The sequence below is a fragment of the Alosa alosa genome, chromosome 1 (genome assembly GCF_017589495.1).
Source record: "Alosa alosa isolate M-15738 ecotype Scorff River chromosome 1, AALO_Geno_1.1, whole genome shotgun sequence".
NCBI lineage: Eukaryota > Metazoa > Chordata > Actinopteri > Clupeiformes > Clupeidae > Alosa > Alosa alosa.
The window spans coordinates 23,708,105-23,733,727 of record NC_063189.1 but is presented as its reverse complement, the minus strand read 5'-3'; the positions used below and the strand labels follow the sequence as shown (position 1 = coordinate 23,733,727).

At 39.4% G+C, this 25,623-nt stretch overlaps 1 protein-coding gene across 1 annotated transcript in view; it reads left to right on the top strand.

The window, feature by feature from the left end:
* The window catches only part of LOC125296798 (uncharacterized threonine-rich GPI-anchored glycoprotein PJ4664.02-like), an 86,483-nt gene that overhangs the window by 16,206 nt on the left and 44,654 nt on the right, over positions 1-25,623 (top strand). Inside the window, exons 2-4 of the mRNA XM_048246921.1 lie at positions 2,572-2,623; positions 2,951-2,986; positions 23,931-24,173. Coding sequence (XP_048102878.1) covers positions 2,572-2,623; positions 2,951-2,986; positions 23,931-24,173 — 331 coding nt within the window. The remainder of the gene's footprint in view (positions 1-2,571; positions 2,624-2,950; positions 2,987-23,930; positions 24,174-25,623) is intronic.

Genomic DNA, 25,623 nt, shown 5'->3' with positions numbered 1-25,623 from the left:
GTTTCCTTGCTGATTGTCTCTAACCAATAACGTAGTAAGTTCTGTGGATTCACTTGGTGCAGATGTGTTATTTTTGAGTTGTTCTACTTATCATGCAGCCACAGGGAATGCCAGATATCCTACATTATGAAAGAGATCAAGGGAGGGAAAGACTTTATGACACTACCTGAAAACATGTTGTCAAGTAGGCCTAAAGAAACCTATTAGAATGGCTTGTTTGTTTTACCGAACAAATTGCCCTTTGCGGACAGAGAGGGTATAAAATGCACTGTTCTATTATCTGATCTCTTCTTTTTATTATAGTGCATGAAAAATGCACTGTACTGTTCTTCCTAGGCTTCTTATCTATTATTATTCCACTGACCACTTTTTCTGTGGGCTATTAAACTTTAACTTAGAAACTTCATTCAAACTTTGTAACATAGGTCTTCTAAAGGACATGGCTGCTATGCATTCATTTTTGTAAACTTTATACTTGAGATATTAACAAAGTCAATTTCCCACTGACTTTCTAATGGGCATTATGACATCATAAAGGGTAGTTTAAACTGATTTGCCAACTGCCATCTGCCCAACTAGGCCCCATTTCTCTCTGTAGCCATGTTTACATGGACACTTCTATCAAAGATCCTTGATTACTAGCAAGATAGAGCAATGTAATTCGTTACTATGGGAGCAAAACGGGACAGTTCCGGTCTGCATAAGTGGGAGTGTCACCTTACGTCACTAAATAAACTTTCTCTCTTAATAAGCAATAAGAACAGGTAAACATAATTGTGTTCACAGTATCATTGTTTATAATCATGTATGATACCAATGAATCATTCTTTAGGACGATATAAATAATTTAATTAGTCATGTGAACCGAGCTAGCTAGCTAGCTAACGCTAGCTTAAAACGCCATACAAGTGGATGGGAGTAGCTATGGCAATACAAATATGCGCTAACAAGTGACTAGTAGTTGAAGGACTTTGCTTAAACTTAATATACTGTTCCAAATTCGCTTGAGTATAAACTATCCACTTTAACTAATGTCAGTAATGTTATTCAGCTAGTTGTCATTTCAAAGAAATTACACTTCTCCGTTTAAAATGTTACCTTAGCTAAGAGGCTAGCTAGCATGCTAACAACCGGACAGTAACTGGCAGCAGCATGGTCTGATATTAAGTTATTTTATTACAAATCCGAACACTTACAGATTATGACAACATTTTCCAAAAAACCCTCAACAAATCCAGAAAGACATAATGACCAATTTATTGGTAAAATTCCACAAGTCTCCATTGACATTAGTGCAGCGAGGGTTTACTCTGGTCTGCATAAAGGGGGATTCCCCTTGCAATAATCGAACGCGGAAATTGTCGAACGTTAGCGCCTCTCGCTCCGCTTTAACCCTCTCTGCTTCTATTCTTAGAAACGGAATAACGGCTCAATCAGAATAAAAATTGTCATATAAACACCTCAATTGGAATGAAAATTCCTGATCCGATCAGAAGGTGGTATAGTCCGCTCATATTCCGAATGAACAGCCATGTATACAGTCATTCGAATTGACTGCTGTATCTTCTTCAGGAACAGTAGGCAACAATGTCTATTCCGATCAAAGATTCTAAAGCGCTTGAGATCCCTTGATCGGAATTGACTTGTGGTTGTGTTGTGGTTGCCTACAAACTAACTCCTTAGTTTACATTACATTTACATTACATTTGGCTGACGCTTTTTTAGCCAAAGCGACTAACAACATAGTAAACAGTTTAAGTTTTAGAGCAGTTCTCAACAATTTTAGGACAATTTAAAAACATTAAATCATGCCGTTTCGCACTCTACAACATACGGAAAATCAGGACTTACTTGACTCAAGATGCTACCCAACTTCAGCTGGAGGTGGTGTGCCTTCATCCATGTAGCTATGTCTGAGAGGCAAAAATTAAGAAAAGTGTCTCTCTGACTCAAAAGTGGTAATCAGAGTAGTGATTTTTAGCAATGACACTGTTTCAGATGGGCATCCTGGAGGTTGTTCTGATGAATTAACCAAAGAGACTATTTCCATGTGCAACTCAGAGTAACTGATGTGCACTGCAATACACAAATTGTGCATTCGGCTAGAACTCCTTCATCAGTGTCTGACTCTGCACCCACTCATATCACTGTTCACCATCACAGGTTTACGTAATCTATTTATGGCCAATGTGGCTAACAACATCTAGCTAGGCCAATCAAAGCTGGCTCAAGACTATTTCAACTCACAGAGGGCACAGGTGCTGTGCGTACAATGAAATGTAAATCATTTGGGTAACATCAAAGCACAGTAAAAGTATTCTAATTGTTGCATTTTAGGCTATGGTTTATACTCAAAACATAAAATATTCAATACTGAGAAGCCCAGTACATTTTTGCATCTCTGGAGGGATTCACTTGGGGGGAGGGATTCTAAGGATTTTCATTCGCTTTGAATGAAAGTGTCTGCTATACCAATCAACTTTAACTTTTTATTAAAATTCAGCAGCAACTCATTGTATCGTTATTTAGACCAGATGTACCCTAACTATATTTATATCATTTGTTTAAAAGGAAACAGGGGACAAGATGAAAGTGGTCCCACTTCTGTTCCTTCTCTTGATAGGTAAGTCAGAAAAAACAGAAGTCTTTTCAGCATTAACGTATTTTGGCCTGTATAAGTACATTACAAGGTTTGTTACTAGGCAGTTTTCTTCAGTGTCCACATAGAAGAATCATGTACAATATGGTTAATATGTAGGTATAATTCTTTATTGCTCACCTTAATGGTGTTGGAAATGGTGTTGTTTTCCATAGAAACCACTAGTGGGTACACTTTTAACATGTTTCAACATAATACATACAGGTAATGAATAGATTAATACAGATAACTCCTCTCTTTAGGATATAAATTCAATAACATACATTGTTCCTTTTTGTTTTTATCTTTAAGGGGTATTCAAGGAAGTGCAAACAACAAATTCCACAAGTAAGTGCTTTTGCTCTTTGGGGAATATAAGCTAAGACAACCCCCACCATGCCTCAGACACCAGACACAACATGTACACAAAGATGTTGGAGACACTTCCAACAATCATAAATGAAGAAAATAAAATTGACCCAAAATTGGATCTTGGTGGCAAACTACATATTGGGATGGTGGAATTTGACAGCTTCTCTAACTGAGAAAGCTCTGTTTTGCAGGGTTGAAGTAAACCACAATGAAACATCACAAATATCACAAAAGGCCATTTGGTCAGTCTGGACTTTTCATGTCCTGAATCTCAAGCAAGATAAAGATCCTACCAGAGAATAATAGATCACTGGTCACTGTAAATAGTTCCAGACTTTCCAGAAGACCATATTAACAATATAAAGCAATTATTACCAGTGTATCTTGATTGGGATTCAAATGAAAGCAAAGCAAGTTACTTTATTAACTTTAAGACGTAGGTCTATTTGATTATTTAAAAAAATAATGTGCAGCAGACCTGTGGCAACATGTATTCTTCAGAAATATAGCTGATATAAACTGAAATAAATGCTACAGCAGAAGTGCATGCACAAAATGTACACACATTATAAAGGGCATAATAAACAGAAAATACTCATAGGCCTATAGCCTATATTCATTATCTTTGAGTTCAGTTGAAAATAAGGAACTTATTGAGATATTATATACACAAGTGTGCAAAATGTAGCCTATAGAGCACATGTCGATGAAGTGCACCGAGCGCCGACATGAGTGCACTGCTATTTTATACAGTCTATGCACTGTCACTTGCCACACGCATCATTCAGCGCCGAAGTTTTTACTGGCAAACACTGGATGAACAATGGATTTTATTGGAGCGGCCGCGCCGACCAAATAGAACTGAATCGTGATTTAGGCTACACGGCGGCAAAGTGTGATGTTGGTGTGTGAAGTATTGAGGAAAATGGAATCTAATGAAATTGAATGTCGAAAGCAGATTGCGCAACACTTATGCATAGGTGCCAACTCTCACGCATTGGCCGTGAGACACATTTGATTAGTTTCACACACTCACACGCCACACCCCCGATTTCTCACGCTGAAGTGTCAACCCGGTCGGTCAGATGCCTGAAAAATGAGTTTAGATCTACCTGTTGAGCCACGGTTATGCTTTCAGAGACGGTGAGAGGGTTCAAGAGCACCCCCTGTCTGTGGAATTTTCTAAATTTTCTCTCATTTGCGATGCTACTTCAGAATAGGCCTGTCAAACTCGATTCCTTTTAAGGATCCGGGTTATTCTGAGTCACTCACTAAACTGATCCGGGTTGAACGAGTCACTTGAGTCACTTGAGTCAGTATTGCTAAATCGCACAGAAATTCAGTCCTACGTTCAAGCAGTGCAGTGGGGTGCTTCATTTCGTTAAGTGCCTTCTCATGTTGGATGTGGATCCTCCATGATTTGAAACCAGGTTTTTGCAGTACTTGCATTTAGCCTTTAGAGTTTTGCTCTCCTGGTCAAAGTGCATCCACACATTGTTCATCTTTTTGGTGCTCATGTTCAGAAACTTTGATCTTATTGACAGAGAGGGTAGCCTATATTATAATAATTAATTATTTGTTGTTGTTTTGTTAACAATAGAAAAGTTTGCCTAGGTCTAATGCTACTCTGCTACAATGTTTATTACCACTACTGTATACTAATAGTAGGCTACTAGGAATCTATTCTAATAAGTATTATAGGCTGCTAATACTAGGCAACTAATATTATTATTAATCATAGCTATACTGTTAGGTAGCATAATATAATATAATATAATATAAAATAGCCTAATATAATAGCATCAAAACCTCCACCCACTCACAGGAAAGAAAGCAGTTTGAGCCAGACTGTTTATTTATTGTCTTAACCTAGCCTAAGCAATTGACTTTCAATGTAGACATAGAAACGTAGAAATGCCCTGCAGTGAATAAATTATTATTATTGTTATTATTATTATTTTTATTATTATTATTATTATTACTACTACTACTACTACTATTCTCATTAGGCTTATTATGACACGAGTAGAAACTAGGCTACTCGCTCGTCTACAGATCCACTCATGACAATGTAGCCGGCTGATTCGACTGACTCATAACAACATAACGTTACCGGTCCGCCCGGATGATCCAAATGACCCAGGTAGGCTAGCCTACTCAAGCAACTCCATACAGAGCAATGTTTCGGACTGTCTTCGCGACCTAATTGCATTTTAAAGTAGGCTATGCGTGCAGAATATATGTTATTTCAGAAGTGAAAGCATGGCTTTTGTTGTGGATTTTCTTTTAACCTTGACGAGGAGTTACTCGCTCCTCTAAAGATCCACTCATGACAACGTAGCCGGCTGATTCGCTGACTCGCACTCATAACAACATAATGTAACCGGCCCGCCCGGCTGATCCAACTGACCCGGGTAGATACTCAATCAGTTGTCTAAGCTACATGCAGAACATTGAATGTTATTTCAGAAGTGAAAGAATGGCTTTTGTTGTGGAATTGCTTTTCACCTCGAGGAGGAGCTACCGCCTCGCAGAGATCCACTCATGACAACGTAGCCGGCTGATTCAACTGACTCAGACTCAACGTAGCCTAACCGGCCGGGCTGACCTAACCCGGATTGCTACTCAGTCGCCCAATCTGAGTCCCATGGTCTGCGAATCTGCAATGTTTCGCCTCCATGGAAGTTAACCAGTTATCTCGACTGCCTGCTCACTCAGTCGCTTTTGAGTTGATTTGTTACATTTTGGCAGCTACGATGGCTAGGGCTAGGAGGCTAGCTAATGTTGCAAGAGGTTTGTGTGTGGCGCTGTTTATCGTTTTAGATTGAATTGTAGTAGGACTCAACTGATCTGAGTTAATGATACTAGAGACTCGCGACTCATGGGTTCATTTAAAGACACGGGTGAAAGATCCGAGTGAGTCACGACTCAAACACCTTTACTTCAGAAGCTGTCCCAGGCGCATTCCCTCCGCATTTGCCCGGCTTCAGGTAGGCCTATGCTTTGAGTATTATTGAGTAGGCTATTTTTCACGCTTAAGTGTCAACCTGGTAGGTCAAATACCTGGCAGATGAGGTTCAACTAAACTAAACCTATACATATGATATCACACAGCTTTCCAATCTAAGCTTTCCAATGATATTAGCGCCAAGTTGCTATGATAAATGGCTCGCGAGAAAATTAACATTGAACCGACGTGCAATTTATGCTAATCATATTTACATTTTGCACACAGTGCACACCCATTACTCTCGGTTTAATATTTCACCAACCCTTCACACAACACGTGGCAAACCCAATATCACAATAAACAGCAAACCGTACCGAATACAAGGATATAAAGCATGCCTCTGTGCAATAAGTGGTTCCTGAGTAATCCGGTTTTGAAATTGCAACACATTTCTACATAGCCTCATTGGGGCGAAATTATAATGTATTCTAATGTAAACTATTTGTCAGTAGGCCTACATACATTTTTGTAAATTGCTCAGCCATAGATTATCCCACTATGGTTCTTATATTGTCAGGTTCTATTTACTATACCATCAGGTTCTATTACTATATTTATATTGGCATGCTTCCTAGTGACATGCAAAAAATGTGAAGAAAATCAAATAATGAGACACAAATATTGATATAAAGACTGACATAAGCCATATGCAAACATTCACATCATGCAGATATGGGTACATCCTGAAAAAAGAATAGCATGTAGGCTATAGGCTATGGCCATTACAATGACCAATATATTATCTTAACTAGATGTACCGCATAGCGGTACAAAATATGACCGCCGCTCAGTCCTGTACATCCATTCCGTGAAAATAAATCATATAAATTAATTTGTCTCCATCTTCTACTCCATCCCCCACTCTTGAAACTTTTGTGTATGCTTGTTTGAATGTGTGTTTGCGGTCGCGACACAAAGTAGCCTACTGGCTGCAAAGGTGAATAGATTTGTAACACTTGCCAAAAAAATTTGTAGCATTGTTATAAAACCTTTAAAATCTCTAAACAATCACAAGTAGGGCAGTTCATCACAGTCCATCCATTGCAACTGGACTGATGAAAGGTACACCTTTAGGCCACATTGTATTTGGGAAAAGCAGGTAGCAGCATAATGTATTTATTTATTTATTATTAAACAAAACAACCCCTGTCAGTTCCATGCAGTTTTCAACAGCTATCAAGAAGAGAGGTCATGTCATGGATTGTTGTGAATGTTTCTTCTTCTACATATGCATAAGTTAGTTCTTCTATAATCTAGTTCATATGATATTCAGCTTTATTGTCAATGCACAAATTAAATACCAGTAGTCTAAAACAAAATGCTGTTGTACCCAGTGGTGCAAATGTCCAAAAGGACCTACATGAAATGCGTTGCTAGACTGTTTATACACATTTTAACGGGTCAAGTTGAAGAGCTACTGTCCGTTATTGTTTGTGCAAATAATATGCTGATTCATGTTCCCTTGCATTTTGCAACTATGAGGTCCATGGTTAGTCTGGCTTTCGCCAGACCAAGCTCAGAGGCCATTTACACGACACCGCCAGGTGGATTTTCTCTTACCGCTTTCACACCTTTAACGACTCCGGCAAGAAAAAACCTCGCGTGTACACACAGAGGTGTAACCGGCTAAATGTGCTGTAGTGCATATACCAGACCGGTCGATGGCGCCGCTGTGCAGAAGCTTCACAATAATTTTGCGTGAATCGCGTAGAAGAAAACATTGATAAAAAAGTTTGTTAAGCCAGAGAATGTCTAATAAGTGCTCTGGTTAAGCAGTCGCATGAAATAAGGAGACTACAGACAATTCGGTTTTCAATTAAACTGTTAAACTAATAAAGTTAATTTTCAACGTATGTGACAGCTATGTGAAATTTCAAATGCTTAGCCTACGCATTGCATTAGGTCTGAGCACCACTGGAGAAAACACTAACATGCAGTAAGCTAATGTTTAACTAAGTTAAGCTAGCGTGTGCTTCTAACTTAGCCACTAAAGGCTGATAGGCTACATTGTGCACATAAATCATGGCAGGGGAAAGAAAAACATTTTAATATGATAAATAAATAGTTTGTTTTGACAAGCAACATGTCAGGTCGAGTGCCGTGGCTGAGTTGAGAGGTGGGGCTATGTCGTCATAAAGTTGCCGGCTTCGCACCTAATCTTTTAAGAAATCGAAAAGGAATCGCCGGCAGATTAGGCTGAGTTGTAGACCAGTTGTCACCCAGCCTAGTCCATTGTAGGCGCCCGATAGAAATATTGTTTAATTTTGCAATTGAGATATCCACGCACTACCCCCCCCCCGCGACGTGTTCGCCCCCGGTTTCAGAGCTATTCTAAATGCAAAAATGCATCGAGGGAGTTATGACAAAACCGTGACTGTTAACAAACTACACCGTGTGCACAATTATTAGGCAAGTGAGTATTTTTACCTTATCATAATTTTTATGCATATTTCCAACTCCAACCTATATAAACCTGACTGCTAATTGGATTTATGCATCATCAGTTGATGTGTATTTGTGTAATGAGGGAGGGTGTGGCCTAAAGTGATCAACACCCTACAATCAAGGTGTGCATAATTATTAGGCAGCTTGGACCTCAGACAAAATGGGCCAAAAAAGAGATTTAACAGACTCTGAAAAGCAAAAAAAATTAAAATGCCTTTCACAGGGATGCAGCACTCTTGAAGAAGCAAAGATATTGAGGCGTGATCACCGAATAATCAAACGTTTTGTTGCAAATAGTCAAAAGGGTTGCAAGAAACATGTGGAGAAAAAAGGGCGCAGATTAACTGCTAGAGACGTGAGAATAATTAAACATGAAGTTACCAGGAACCCATTGACATCCAGTGCGGCCTTATTCCAGAAATGCAACCTACCTGGAGTGTCCAGAAGTACAAGGTGTTCAGTGCTCAGAGACATGGCCCAGGTAAGGAAGGCTGAAACACGACCACCACTTAAGACATAAGTTTAACGTCAAGACTGGGCCAAGAAATATCTGAAGACAGATTTTTCAACGGTTTTATAGACAGATGAGATAAGAGTGATTCTTGACGGACAAGACGGATGGACCCGTGGCTGGATCACTAATGGGTACAGAGCTCCACTTAGTCAGGCGCCAGCAAGCGTGGAGGTGGGGGTACTGGTATGGGCTGCTATTGTTAAGGATGAGCTAGTTGGACCTTTTCGGGTTAAAGATGGACTTAAAATCAACTCCCAAAGCTACTGCCAGTTTTTAGAAGATACTTTCTTCAAGCAGTGGTACAGAAAAATCTACATTTTCATAATCTACATCTGGACAAAATGTTCATCATCAACAGATCAAGAAATTAACAGACTCCATGGATGGAAGGCTCATGACAGTTATTGAAAAGAAGGGTGGCTATATTGGTCACTGAATATTTCATGAAGTGTTTATTTGTACATTTTGAGTTGTTTATTTTTATTCTTAATCTAGGAAATGAAAATAAACAAGTGGGAGGGAAAAATTTTAGTTTTTATTTAGTTGCATAATAATTCTGCACACCAATAGTTGCCTAATAATTCTGCACACATAGATTTTCTCCTGAGAAAGCCAAAACTCACTTTCCCTTTTTTAAATATTCAGGTTTGAGGTTTATTAACATTTTTGATTGACTGAGATCATTGTATTTGTTCAAAAATACAATTAATCCTCAGATATACAACTTGCCTAATAATTTTGCACACAGTGTATAAACTATATAAGGTAGGCCCTATGCTAGGCCTATTCCACAACATAAATTGTCACTAGGCTATGCTGGCGACCCAAATAAAATCTCCTTTGGGAACCAATGGCTTACAGTATCAAGCGGACTTAAGCTGCCACCTCTTGGCGAAAAGTTAATAGTTTTGCATATCAGTAGTAATACATTTCATGCTCTTCCTTACTTGAATCACCTTTGAAAATAGAGGATTGAAGTAGCCTATATGGGTGTTTGGGAATGAACGTTGACTCAGATGCTTGGAGACTTTGAGCAAAATGTCCCAGCCCGGTGTTTAGGATGCATCATCAGGTTATCTTTCAGGTAGCCTATATTTTCTATTAGAAAACCATCAATGAGCTTAACGTGTTGTGGCTAACTCCACTTAGCTCCTGTTAGTAGCCTAGGTTATGGTTATAAGCAAATGAGATGACAGTCGAAAGATGCAATTAGTGCTGTTATCAATGTTCTTGGTAGCCTATAACCATTTATGGTTTTCTACAAATACATCAATAATCAAATTGGCCTCTATCACTCAACCAATGCTAACGGTAACATTATTTTACCTAGGCTACTCTAGGCTATTGATATAATTTAAGATTAACATAGCCTACCTGCAGTAAAAACCAAGCATGTCCGATTAACATTCGCAGATTTATTTCGGCTTCAAGAAAAAATGGGAATTACATGTCATGCAGAAATCATCCTACCCTTATTAGACGTTCTCAGCGGTAAACTATACAGTAGTCTTGTCCTTGTAGGAAGCGTAGTGTCCAACCCACTTTAGATTAACTTTCAACAAAATTACGTCTCACTGCAACGATGCGCCATCTGGTGGACAAACGACTACGTGACGCCAATACTGGAAATGCAGCCAAATTATTATTATGATTAATATTTGGTTTTCCTTTAATCCTACTGAATTTGTAATTATGTATCAGCCGTTGTAATTGTCGATACTGATGGTATGTGTGTACCTGTGTCTGCGCGTGTATATGTGTGCACCCCAATCTACAGGCCAATGAGTGTACAGTCACTAAATGTACACATAACTTAATTTTTTTAGACCCCCCCATGGATGAAATTCTACGAAACTTGGCATAACCCCAGAGAATGTCAGGTTAATCATACACATAAAATTTGGTGCAGTTCTGAACATCTTAACTGAAGAGAGGGGCGATTAAAGCAGAATGATATTGCATTTTAATTTTTTACCGGGGGGGTGCAAATCACAAATGAGTGATTATGGGCTAGGTTGATGTGGGCCCTTGAGACCAACATACCATAAAAATTTCTTCATCCTCGGTGCCACGGTTCAGGTAGTTATTTAGGAAAAACTGCATTTGTTGGGTTTCGGGGGGCCCGGCGGGGTGGGGGAGTGGCCCCCGGGGACCAAACGAAATTTTTCCGTAAAAGTCTAGTGGGGCTACATACCCACCAAATTTCATGTGCCCCGGTGGTTCGGTGTCCCGGGTATCGTTGACCAAAAATTCAGGAAGTTGATGATGGGGAAAAAAAAAAAAAAAAAACTTTGATTAATCCTATATGACCGGCAAGAAGGGCGGGTCATAAATAAACTAGCTGAATAACACAGGTGACCACTTCTGCATAATTTCATGGAGTGCTGAAATGTACACACATTTTTGAACATTTCTGAACTGTGAAATGTAGCATATGTTTTTGTGGTTGTGAACTTATTGCAATATCACCATAACTATTCCACCTGTGTGTGCATGGTTATAATTCTGAAGTGCAAAATAGCTTAGGCTACAGCACAAATATTTCCATAAAAATAAGCAAGTCTGACTTCTGAATTTATTTTGAAAGTGCACCTGATTGATGCATTTAAAAGTTAAAGTATACAAACATTTCTTAAATTCTTACAAAACACCCACCCACTTTTTAAAATTGTTAGTTCGGACCCCCTCACTTTTGCCGTGCGAAATACCAGTGCTGTTTTCAGCATCTGTTTAGTGCTTCATTGTCATTTTCATTGGATTCACGGTTTAGTTTGATATTTAATTTACTTTTGGACTGTTTGATTATATTGTTAAATGTTGGGACTGATGGGCACTGAAATCTGGGGAGGTATTTGATGATCACTATTACGTTCCATGTAGTTGAAAGAGTGTCAGGATTTCAAACGAACCATGCGTTTCTTCATGCGTTCATTGAACGTCTGCGCTGCTGTAATGGAAACCTTATTGCGTAGCCAAGTAGCCTATTGAGTTATTTTTAAATTATGCATGATTTACTTTTTATTAATTTCGTAGGCTGGCTTTATTTTGTTATATAGAAGTATCTAAATAACCTGTTAAAATGTATTGAAGATGAATTCAGGAAATTGCATCTAGTCCAAAACAAATTTTCTGGGGGAGGACCCCCATACCCCCCCTCTGAAATGTCCCACCTACTTTCACAATGCATCCGACGCCCATGGTCCTAATAGTAGGCTAGATCCCTTTGATACCAATGTTCATTTAACTCTGGGACCCTGGTCCCAGGGATGGATTACTGCACGGGCCTTCCGGGCCCAGACCCAGGGGCCCAAGGTGTCAGGGGGCCCTGAAGCCCAAGCCTTTGCATGGAATCATTGCCTCAATATCAACACATCAGGATGTAGGCTATGAATCTGATCGAATTTAGTATTGGCAATCCCCAAAATGCTAGCCTGACGAGCCAGACCCACATTAAAATGTAGGGTCTGGGCACTCACCGTTCGCAGTGCTCAGTCCGAGGGGCGGGATAATCGGTTGTCTTTCAAATTCCCTCTGCATAATAATAGGACAGCACTGAGTACCATCGTTTTCCCACCAGCGGAGCTAGTTGGCTAGTTCAAACTTTGCCATCTCAAAACAAGCTTAACTGCGGTCACACTGTTGGCCAACAGCAATATCCATCTTCTTTGTTTTCAAGTAGCAGGAATTCAAGCCAAACTGTTGCAACTCTGCCATCAATCATTATGTTATGCCCCCTAACGACTCTATAGACGATTTGATTGGCCTGATAGAAGTTTAATTTTTCGAGCTCACAAGCCAACGGAGAGTTGCTAGACTAGCCCTGGAAGCAAATGTAATTTGCTGCCGCTAGGTGTGTCTAGATTTCTAAGCTACCAAAATGCACCAGAATACAGGAAATCACATCAAACAAAAAAAAAATTATGGGGAGGACCCCAAACCCCCTTCCACATATGCGACAATTAGTGGGGAGCCCTTAATACATGTGGGCCCAGGGGCCCGAAAGTTCATAATCCGCCCATGCCTGGTCCCTACACCTGAGAACCACTGATGTAACGCTTTTTTTTACTATGCGGTATAATGCTGAATGAGCCAAACAAAAATTTCCGCAGCAAAATTTTGGTTGGCCCCACCAAATCTCACTCCAAGGTTTTGAAAAGTTGGCAGCCCTGTAACTTATGTCGGCATCAGGTGTCCACGGCACTTCAAAGCACCATTCAGCCGACCGGGAGTTCAGAACTGCGGTGGTGTTTATTAGGCTATCTCAATGCCTAGGAGGAGCAGAAGCCTAGGGCCTAGGAAGCAAAGTTCTTAGAATCTTTGCTAGGAAGTGTCTGTGGCAGTTTGAGGACAAGAACCGGTGCATCAAAGGGTCAAAATAGTAGCAGCCAAAAAGGATTGTTGATAGGCCTAACAGAACAAGTGACTGTGTAAAATTAAAAAATCTTTGGCGACCCGTGATAAATGCGTTAGCCTACTACCCTTTGGCCAGCTCGCAAGTGTGTGTGGCGTGCCCCTTGTTTTGTTTTCGGTGTTGTGTTGTAGTTTTTCTAACGTTACTAGTTGTTGCAACAGCATGTAAAGGCCAAAAAGAATGTATCTCGAGATAAAAAATTTACGCCGTTAAAATGGGTTTGCGTTACAGTAGGCCTAACACAGTTACAGTTTTTTTCAATCGCTAACAAGCGCTTACCCATACTTCAGATACTTTTTCTAAACTCTTAATACAGACTCGCACCTACAAAACACAATTGGCCAAATGTATAATTTTCTTCTCAAAAACATATTTTGTTAAATATATACTAACACATCTTTCTCTGCACACACTAACTTTACCAATACGCTGGAAATCTGACTCAAAATGAAATTATTCTGTCAAAGAATAACACTTGTTTTCACTTCACAAGGTACATGTAGTCAATCAAAGTACACCGGGGGCCTGAGGGGTATTCCAGAAAGCAGGTTTACTGGCTTAACTGGGTATGGTAACCCAGAGTTAGCGGTAAACCTGGGATTTCAGTTCCAGAAAGCTCAAAAATGATCAGGCTATGTAAGTAACTATGGTAACATAGGCTCTGAACTGAACTGGGTATGTAAACCCAGAGTAAACGGTAAACCTGGGATTTCAGTTCCAGAAAGCTCAAAAAGGATCAGGCTATGTAAGTAACTATGGTAACATAGGCTCTGAACTTAACCTGGTAGGGGGTAGGTTTTGTTCAGGTTATGTTCAATTATGTTCGGTTATTTCAGTGCATGTTCAATCAGGCCGCTATTTTTACACTTGTCACACAATGGCGTTTCATTTTGATGAAGGTCCGATTGACAAAAATGCACAAAATAATGTAATTTTCATCCGTACAATTCACCGTGAGAGGGCGATAAGACCACGACATCACATGATAGCCTATCCATTCTTTTCCAAACAAGTTTTTCAAGAGCGCTAGAGTTTTTCAGCTGAATCCTAAATATAGGCTACTTGAAAAAGCAGCATGGTGGATTAGAATAGAATAAAATAAATCTTTAATGTAGCCTACACCATAGTGGACATTTGTGTTTGGCTCACCAGACAGATGGACAAACAACATCTCAGACACAGTGAAGATATAATTAAAACAAGTACAGTACAAAAAAGGGGAAACATAGCATAAGTAAACATTAAATAAGTTTAAATATAGCTGTACAGCTCAGCCGGGTATGCATGTTGTCACTAAGTTTGGTTAAGAATGCTGATGGCATTTGGGATAAAATATTTATGACCGCTGCTAGCGAAGTGGTCATATAGGGATTGTCAACGTTTTTTTTTTTTTTTTTTTTTTTTTTTTTTTTTTTCCCCATCATCTACTTCCTGAATTTTTGGTCAACGATACCCGGGACATCGAACCACCGGGGCACATGAAATTTGGTGGGTATGTAGCCCCACTAGACTTTTACGGAAAAATTTTGTTTCGTCCCCGGGGGCCACTCCCACCCGCCCACCCCCCCGTGCTAGGCCCCGAACCGCAAAAAAAGCCGTTTTTTCTAAATAATTACCTAAACCGTGGCACTGAGGATGAAGAAGCTTTTATGGTATGTTGGTCTCAAGGGCCCACATCAACCCGGCCCATATTCACTCATTTGTGATTTGCACCCCCCCGGTAAAAAATTCAAATTTCGTAGAATTTCATCCATGGGGGGGTCTAAAAAAAATTAGGTTATGTGTACATTTAGTGACTGTACACTCATTGGCCTGTAGATGGCGGTGCACATATATACACATGCACACACACAGGCACCCACATACTATCGGTATTAGAATGGCCGATACATAATTACAAATTCAGTAGGATTAAAAGAAAGCCAAAATAAATATTCATCATCATCATCATGGCTGCATTTCCAGTATTGGCGATAAGTAGTCGTTTGTCCACTAGATGGCACATCGTTGCAGTGAGACGTAATTTTGTTGGAAGTTAAAAGTGGGTTGGAAAAACAATGGACGCTTCCTACAAGGATTAGTTTACCGCAGAGAACGTCTAATAAGGATAGGACGATGTTCACATGAAATGTAATTCCCATTTCTTCTTGAAGCCGAAATAAATCTGAGGATGTTTATGGGACATGCTTGGTTTTTACTGCAGGTACGTTAATCTTATAGGCCTAATATCAAAACGGACCTAGGTAATGTTACCGTTAGCGTTGGTTGAGTGATGGAGGCCAATTTGATTGATTGCATTTGTAGAAAACTATAAATGCGGTTATACCAAGCAAGTTGATAGCAGCACTGTAATTGTATCTTTCGACTGTCATTTGTTGCACGTGCTACAAAAATCATTCTGTGCAATGGAAGATTTACCAACGTTACACCCGACTGATACAGTTTTGCCTATACATGCGTGAGATTGAGACGCCTGTTTATTTTGTTTTAAGTGCGTGCAGGGTGTGAGAGGGGAATCGATGTGCTTTGATTCCAGCTTGGTAGTTGTAGTCTGTGAAATTAAAAAGCACGTGTGTGTGAAGTATCCAAACAATGACACCTTCATTTCATTATGGCTGCTTTAGCAACACACCTTAAGCTACTGTGTAGTGGGTCCCATTTAGAAGTGGCTACTTCATTTGCGCTTTCCTTGACTCATGGAGCTGCGTGAATTTTATTACAACTTTTCGCCACGATATGGCAGTTTAAGTCCACTTGATACTGTAAGGCGTGAGCCGTTGGTTTCCAAAGGAGATTTTATTTGTGTCGCCAGCATAGCCTATTGACAATTTATGTTGTAAATAGGCCTACCTTATAAGCCTACCTGTAGCTTAGGGAAGCTAACAGCTTTCTATTAGGATCTAGTTTGTTAGTTACAGTTTTGTCATAACTCCCTGATGCATTTTGCATTTAGAATAGCCAGAGCGTGGATATCTCAATCGGAAAATTAAACAATATCGGGTGCCTATGGACTAGGCTGGGTGAACCCAGCCTGATCTGCCCGCTATTTATTTTTTGATTTCTTAAAAGATTGAGCTTGGTCTGGTGAAAGCCAGACTAGCCATGGACCTCAGTTACACAATGCAAGGGAACATGAATCAGCCTATATTTGCACGAACAATAACGGACAACAGCTCTTCAACTTTGGCCCGTTAAAATGTGTATGAACAGTCTAGCGGCGATTTCATCAAGGCCCATTTGGACATGTCAGTTATTTGCACCATTGGTTAGATGTAAAACAGCATTTCGTTTCAGACTACTGTTACTTAATTTGTGCATTGACAATAAAGTATCACATGAACTAAAGATGACTAAAATCTTATGTAGAAGAAGAAACATTCACAAAAAAAATCCATCCATCCAAAATGACCTTTGTTTTTGATAGCTGTTGAAAACGGCATGGAACTGACAGAGATGTTTTTGTTTATAAATAAATAAATAAATAACATTATGCTGATACCTTTTGCTTTTCCCAAATACAATGTAGCCTACAGGTGTAAGTGACCTTTCATCATTCCAGTTGCAATGGATGAACTGTGATGAACTGCCCTACTTGTGATTGTTTAGAGATTTTAAAGGTTTTATAACAATGCTACATCTTCTTTGGCTATTCTACAATCTATTCACCTTTTCAGCACCAGTAGGCTACTTTCTGTGCAGCCGACACACACACTCAGGCATGCCAAACAAGCATACACAAAAGTTTCAAGAGTGGGGGATGGAGTAAAATATGGAGACAAATTGAAGTGTGGTTTATTTTCGCGGAACGGATGTACAGGACTGAGCGGCGGTCATATTTTGTACCGCTATGCGGTGTACAAAAGTGTAGTGTTGGAGACGCAGAGCATATCGGCAAGCTGTCGGTCGGTGCGTAAAGCAGTCCCTGCGCAACTTCATTCGTTTTCTTGGACACAAACCCACGAGGATCATTAATGTGTAGTTTCACCAACTGGCAGGTCAGCATCACTTATACATTTTCCAAATGTGCACTGAAATGTGTCCAATAGACTACCCATGCCTTCCGACATTCACCCTTCCGATGATGGAGCGCAAAAGTTTAACTTGGCCCACAGCTGCAGAACCCGTGTTAAAATAGAAAATTACATTTGGGATTCTCAAAGAATTCTATGGCCCACTTAATCTGTGACAAGGTAGGCTAGTTTAAGAAAGCATCATTCAAAGCAGTCAATACAATACGTGATGTCCAGTGAATTATTTATTTGTGCTTTTGACATTACATAGGCCATCCTAAACGTACGCATTTACACGGCCAGTTAGGCTATTCTCTGCCAAGCAAGGTCTCGGACGCAGGCGCTTAAGTATTGCTCTTTTTTTTGTTATTACAGTTCTCTCCTCGTTAGCCTCGACTACTCCGCCTCTGAAAAATACGGTGCTCTTCATTTCGCCGGTTTCACTCATTGTTTCGACTCTGATGCCTTTATAAGTTTGCCGTGAACGCGCACAACTCTAGGTTATCTAACACAGGGTTGATTGAACTAACTGGTAACCGGTGTTTTGGAACCGACAGCTCGGGTTTAGTCGCCACAGGTTCAGACAACCCAGAGGTTAAGTTTTATCTCAGTGTTTGTTAAACCTCCTTTCTGCAATACCCCTCTGTACTACGAAGCGGGGTTTCTGGCTTATCTGGGTAACTTCGAGAGTAACTTGATCACGTGTGGCGTCACTTTTCGATTAACCCGTACTACGAAAGGTGGATAGGTTTTAACCGAGGTATGCTGCCATGGAAATTTACGCTGCATCTCAAACCTGCTCCGACCAGGTTAGGTTCTTGGTTAACCCGAGGTTTCCGTTAACCACACCCTTTATAAGTAGGCTACCACCCCTCCACTAACAATTTCTCCCGAGACATGTCGGGCGTACCTGGATGATCCATACGACATTGGAGCTAAATCGTGAGGACTCTCTTCGCAGGGGCGAGGGTTTTAGAGACCGGCAGAAAATATATATATAGCCTACCCGGACGATATTCTCTATGAAGATATAGATTGTCAGCCGAGGGAATTCGTTATCTTTGTCAGATGATCTAGGAAGACGTCTCATAGCAATGCCCGTACGTGGACATCCATGTATTCAATCGGTGATGCATAAATACTGTATGTCCGAAAATGAATCGGAGATAGGCCTACAGTATGCTGAACATCTGAGCAAGAATAGCCTAAAATAAATCGGACATAGCCTACAGTAGGCCTAATAAATAAAAATCACCATTTTAACAAACTTGTTGAATTGAATGTCATATTACTGTACCCTGCACATAGGCACACATTTCCACAGCACCAGAATCCGACCGAATGCCTCCCTCAACCCCTCGGCCTTCCACTATTATTTGCGATGGCCAACTCCTCTGCTATTGTAAAACACTCTGGTGCCTTTCCTCCTACAGTAGTGTTCGAAGACACCTGTTTTTTGTTAGCTGTAAAACAGAGGCCAAGTGAAGGCTATAAGCTAGGCCTACATGATTTCATAATTAAGAAATATTAATGCAAGCTATAACTATATAAACCTACTATTCTGAATAATGTTTTTGTGTTTCATTTTCACCTGCTGCCATGTACGTTTGGCAATGGTGTTGCATCTGAAATGTTCACAGGATTAGGCATACACTAAATCAGTCAATGGGGGCTACTTAAACATTCAATTATCCTTATTACTGTAATCTATATGCCCACTTCTGAATTGGGTTGCATCTGTAGGCCTTTCTATGAACTCAAATTAGGCTATTTAATTATTTCAACTCATTTCAGACATTCCATGAAGCTACTAATCCTCCGTAACACATATTTGAAGAACATGTGGGAATAAAAACTTTACTTTTTAGGCATTTAGGCTACCCGATCTGTAATACGTTGCCAACAGCCTTGCTTTGCTCACTGCCGACATATTTGATTTTTGTCGTAGAGTGGGTTTTAATTCCTCATAACTTGTCGGTTGGTGAAACTACACTTTAATGATCCTCGTGGGTTTGTGTCCAGGAAAACGAATGAAGTTGCGCAGGAACTGCTTTAGCGCAAGGCAAACTTTACACACCGACCGACAGCTTTCCGATATGCTCTGCGTCTCCAACACTACAAAAACTCCCAGGAGAGCGTGTGTAGCCTATTAAAAAAATATTTTATCCCAAATGCCAACAGCATTCTTAACCAAACTTAGTGACAACATGCATACCCGACTGAGCTGTACAGCTATATTTAAACTTATTCATTCATTTTCTATAGGCTATGTTTCCCCTTTTTTGTACTGTGCTTGTTTTAATTATATCTTCAATGTGTCTGAGATGTTGTTTGTCCATCTGTCTGGTGAGCCAAACACAAATGTCCACTATGGTGTAGGCTAGCTAGCCTACATTAAAGATGTATTTTATTCTATTCTAATCCACCATGCGTAATGTAGGGATGGAGAATGCTTTTCAAGTAGCCTATATTAGGATTCAGCTGAAAAACTCAAGCGCTCTTGAAAAACTCGTTTGGAAAAGAATGGATAGGCTATCATGTGATGTCGTGGTCTTATCGCCCTCAAACGGTGAATTGCACGGATGAAAATTACATTATTTTGTGCTTTTTTGTCAATCGGACCTTCGTCAAAATGAAACGCCATTGTGTGACAAGTGTAAAAATAGCGGCCTGATTGAACATGCACTGAAATAACCGAACATAATTGAACATAACCTGAACAAAACCTACCCCCTACCAGGTTAAGTTCAGAGCCTATGTTACCATAGTTACTTACATAGCCTGATCATTTTTGAGCTTTCTGGAACTGAAATCCCAGGTTTACCGCTAACTCTGGGTTAACATACCCAGTTAAGCCAGTAAACCTGCTTTCTGGAATACCCCCCTGATATTATCCAAGGCGATGAACCTGGGATAAAACAATTTGGTAGCAGAAGCAGAGCAGAGGTTTTTATACTGTATCTAAGGTTTGGAATATTGTGTTTGCTATTGTGGGATGTTGTGTGTTAACATTCGTAAATACTACAAAAACAATCCATAGTTTTGTTGGGAGGTATAGCTTGTCTGTTAAGAAAATGTAAGCATTGTGGAAATGAGTTTACTGACTGCATATTGTGTGAAAACGACATGAAATGTGTGAATGGTATGGCCACAAAAGACTGATGCTGTGCTAATTGTGTTTAGAGTTTTGAAAATGTGACAACTGATTAGACAAACGCTTGTTAGCGACTGAAAAAAACTGTAATGCATCTTCCACTGAACATTAGAAATAAATGCAATTGCTGACCTTAATATTTCTTATTATGTTCACAAAGACTTTAAGTTCTTCACAGACTTCAAGTTCTAAGGTGTCCTGAACAGTTTAAATAATAAAAAAATAACATATGTTTACTCTGCTGACAATTTCAAGTTTTACATTAGTCTGGAAAATGAGTAATGGAATGGAGTAATGAAATAATCATTCATGGAATGGAATAATCATTGACCTCACCCACTATGATAAAGTCTGTGTATTAATGTTGGCATACAAATCACAGTCTGCCATTTGAACAATTGACTTTTCTTGAGGAGTGTTAAAACACTCACCTTGAGTGATTCATGTGAGAGATGAGTATGATCTCTGGTGGCAGAATGCATTATTGCAGTCCAGCAACCTCTCAGTTACCTTATTCAATATGCATCCTCATGGGTGGGGCACTACTGTACACAAGTTAAGGAAATATGAGTCATCTCCAAAGTCATGGTACATTCAATCTATTATCAGCTCCTAAATCTGACTTGATCTACAGTATTATCAATGTTTCAGCTCCTTTGTTTTGTCTTAAAAAAAACAATAAATTGGGAGACTGTTTGAAATGTACATAAAATAGAATGCTATGATTTGGAAAACATTTAAACCCTATATTTATTTTACAATACATACATTAAAAACACAGTAAAAAATTAATCCAATTTTCCATTTTTTATTTTCAATACAAAATTGAACTGATAATCGTTACACAAATCGACAAGGGCTTTTTGAGACCATTCCTCCTTACAAAATCTCTCCAAATCGTCCCCATTCCCAGGTCCTCACTTTTGTATTCTCCTCTTTGACTCACTGTTTTGCTTCACTGCCTGATGGATGATCCAATCATGACCCACCTTCAGTGTCTTGGCAGAGATGATCATTTTCCATGTGTGTGTGTGGAGGGTCGAACAGAGACTAGGATTGCCACTGATGTGAATAATCACACAGTATTCAATATTACTGATGGTGTCAATACTGATCAATATTGTCATTCCCGGTCAATCCTCTGACAACAGCTCAGACACGGAATGTATATGGAGAGCAATAAAAAGGTGACCTTGAAATTGAGGTGTTAAAGGTGCTGAGCAACTCATGAGCAACTTCCTCTGGCTGTTTTACAGGCGATAAGACCTGCTCAAAGTGTGGCAAAAGTGGCATTCACCCTATTAAGAGTTTATTTGTCATCAAAATTAGTTTGAAAAAGTGAATTTAAGGGAAAAAAGAATTTAGGGGCCTTTAAGTGCATAGAAGTATCCCAACAGCAGCACTGACAATACTATTTACCATAGGCTCCACCTCACCAGCACAAACATCAACATCAGTACCAATCACAACATCACCTCAACCATCTCCTTCAACATCACAGTCTATGACACTATCTCCATCCTCATCATCAGTAACCATAACAACACAGGCTTCATCATCAGCCTCTATCTTCATCATCAGCCTCCTCTACACCTGCAGCTACAACCTCAATATTTCCTTCAGAAGCCACAACATCCCAAATAATCTCAACACTAAATGCCATATCAACATCAGTAATGCCAGAAACAAATGCCACAACACTGACATCCACAAGTGGTTAGTCATCCCATATGCATTTGTTTTGTTCATTATTGTGCCTCTGTAACCTGTTGTTTACATGAGAACTGAAAATAACTTGGTGTCCTCAGGAGAATTTGATTTGACAAGTATCCATTTTTTAAAAAGTATGCCCAAGATTGAGGTAGATTAATTTCTCACATACTTTGCTATTGAAAATGAAACTTCTTTTCAATTAAATTATTTTTTTTCTGTGAAATTCTAATGAACAGAATAAAATGTTACCAGAAATGGTGAAACAAGCATTGGCCACAGCTGATTCCGCACAAAATAACTACCATTTTTGGATGGCAACTTCCTACAATAACACTGATAGTATTTTAGATAGATAGATGGTTTATTCTTTGTTTTGATTAACATAAAAACAAGATTGTGTTTCACACATCAGCCAGCAATCAGTGCACAACAAAAGACCAATCAATTATGCTAACGCTAAAGTTTGTATGTATAGCTTAAAACAGAACTAGGACTGGTTAAATTGCAAAGAAAATATGACAAAAAATAGATAAATAAGTTGGTTTGATACATAAAGAGTCCATTCAATTTAGTTCAGCAGTCTGATTGCTGTGGGGAAAAAGGTGTTTAGCAGAGTTATCTTCAATATCAAGCTTAATTTTATCCAGAACCCCAACCCCTGAATTAACATCAGTCTCTACCATAGGCTCCCCCTCAACACCAGCACAATCATCAACATCAGAGCCCATCACAACATCACCTCAACCATCTCCTTCAACATCACAGTCTATGACACTATCTCCATCCTCATCATCAGTAACCATAACAACACAGGCTTCATCATCAGCCTCTATCTCTGCCTCCTCTACACCTGCAGCTACAACCTCAATATTTCCTTCAGAAGCCACAACATCCCAAATAATATCAACACTAAATGCCATATCAACATCAGTAATGCCAGAAACAAATGCCACAACACTGACATCCACAAGTGGTTAGTCATCCCATTTGCTTTTTTGTTCATTATTGTGCCTCTGTAACCTGTTGTTCACATGAGAACTGAACATAACTTGGTGTCCTCGCGAGAATTTGATTTGACAAGTATAACTTTTTTAAAAAGTATGCCCAAGATTGAGGTAGATTAATTTCTCACATACTTTGCTGTTGAAAATGAAACTTCTTTTCAATTAAATTATTATTTTATGTCAAATTCTAATGAACAGAATCAAATGTTACCATAAATGGTGAAACAAGCATTGGCAACAGCTGATCCCGCACAAAATAACTACCATTTTTGGATGGCAACTCCACAATAACACTGATAGTATTTTAGATAGATAAATGGTTCATTCTTTCTTTTGATTCACATAAAAACAAGATTGTGTTTCACACATCAGCCAGCAATCAGTGCACAACAAAAGACCAATCAATTATGCTAACACTAAAGTTTGTATATCTATCTTAAAACAGAACTAGGACTGGTTAAAATGCAATTAAAATATGACAATAAATCGATAAATAAGTTGGTTTGATAAATAAAGAGTCCATTGAATTTAATTCACATTCTCTGGTTCAGCAGTATAATCACTGTGGGGAAAAATGTGTTTAGCAGAGTTATCTCCAACATCAAGCTTAATTTTATCCAGAACCCCAACCCCAGAATTAACATCAGTCTCTACCATAGGCTCCCCCTCAACACCAGCACAATCATCAACATCAGTGCCCATCACAACATCACCTCAACCATCTCCTTCAACATCACAGTCTATGACACCATCTCCATCCTCATCATCAGTAACCATAACAACACAGGCTTCACCATCAGTCTCTGTCTCTGCTTCCTCTACACCTGCAGCTACATCTCCATCATCTGCTTCAGAAGCCACCACATCCCCCGTACCATCAACACCAAATCCCACATCATCAGGTACACCACAAACGAATGCTACCACATTTACATTCACAAATGGTCAGTCATCACATATCTATTTTCATTTCATAATTTTCTGTTTATTATTGGTGCCTTTGTGACAAACACCTGTTGTGCATAATTTAGCACTGTACATAACTTGGAATCTTTAGAAGAATTTCCATAATGTACAGTTGTTTTTTCAAAACTATAACCAAGGTTGGCATAGTTTTATTTCTATCTTCATCTTCAATAGTATTTTCTCATTTATAACACTCTCATTATGCAATTTGTAGAGCCACATTCTACTTAACTCTAGTGGCCAGAATGAAATATTCCCATATGAGGTCAAACACAGGCATTCTAAACAGCTGATTCCTCATAGATGGAACTCAAACATGTTAGAAAGGCAGCTCACTACAAAAACAGGGTGTTTCTCTTTCTGAATGTATACATTTATTGAGTGTATTATCTTCATATATATATATAACATCAATAATACAAAATGTCCCAAGTTCAGCACTAACGACAACCTCTACCATAGACTCCTTCTCAACACAAGCACAATCATCAATATCAGTACCCATGACAACATCACCTCAACCATCTCCTTCAACATCACAGTCTATGACACTATCATCAGTAACCATAACAAGGTTAAGAAAAACATGGGGCACGCCACGACGAAATGAGTCTAGTGTTGCGGAAAATCCATTTCGAGATATAGCGATTGGAATGCAGAGAGGGTCGAAAAATGACTAAAATATGTATTTTCTCATTTCACCATGAACACATTCCTTAACCTCTTATCTATTACTCATTGACATATCTTATTGTAATACGACCTAGAAATATGATTTTCTAGGCCAAATGTGCAGGCTGTGCATTACATTTTTCATAAAGTTGACGTTTTTTTCTTCATTCAGATGCTCAGTTATTCAGTTAGGGTTAGCCGTGGCCTACTGGTTAGTGCTTCGGACTTGTAACCGGATGGTTGCCAGTTGGAACCCCGACCAGTAGGCACGGCTGAAATGCAAGGGATCTAACCCCTTACTGCTCCCCGAGCGCCGCTGTTGTTGCAGGCAGCTCACTGCGCTGGGATTAGTGTGTGCTTCACCTCACTGTGTGTTCACTGTGTGATGAGTGTGTTTCACTAATTCACGGATTGGGATAAATGCAGAGACCAAATTTCCCTCACGGGATCAAAAGAGTATATATACTTATACTTAATATGCTTGCTGCACGTGAGAACAGGAAAGTTTCTGTTTTCTATGGTCTGATAACTTTGTGTTTTGGCTTTTGCCCTCTTCAAGAAATTATCATGAATAGGCTATCCACTCGTAATTATTCTGAAGAAATTTTCTATTTTAGCCAAGAGATTTAAGAGAAGAAACAGCCATCTAAACCGTTGTTGCTGACCAGATTCCTCACAGAGATTGCACCCAATTGGTCCGATTCAATTTGTTTG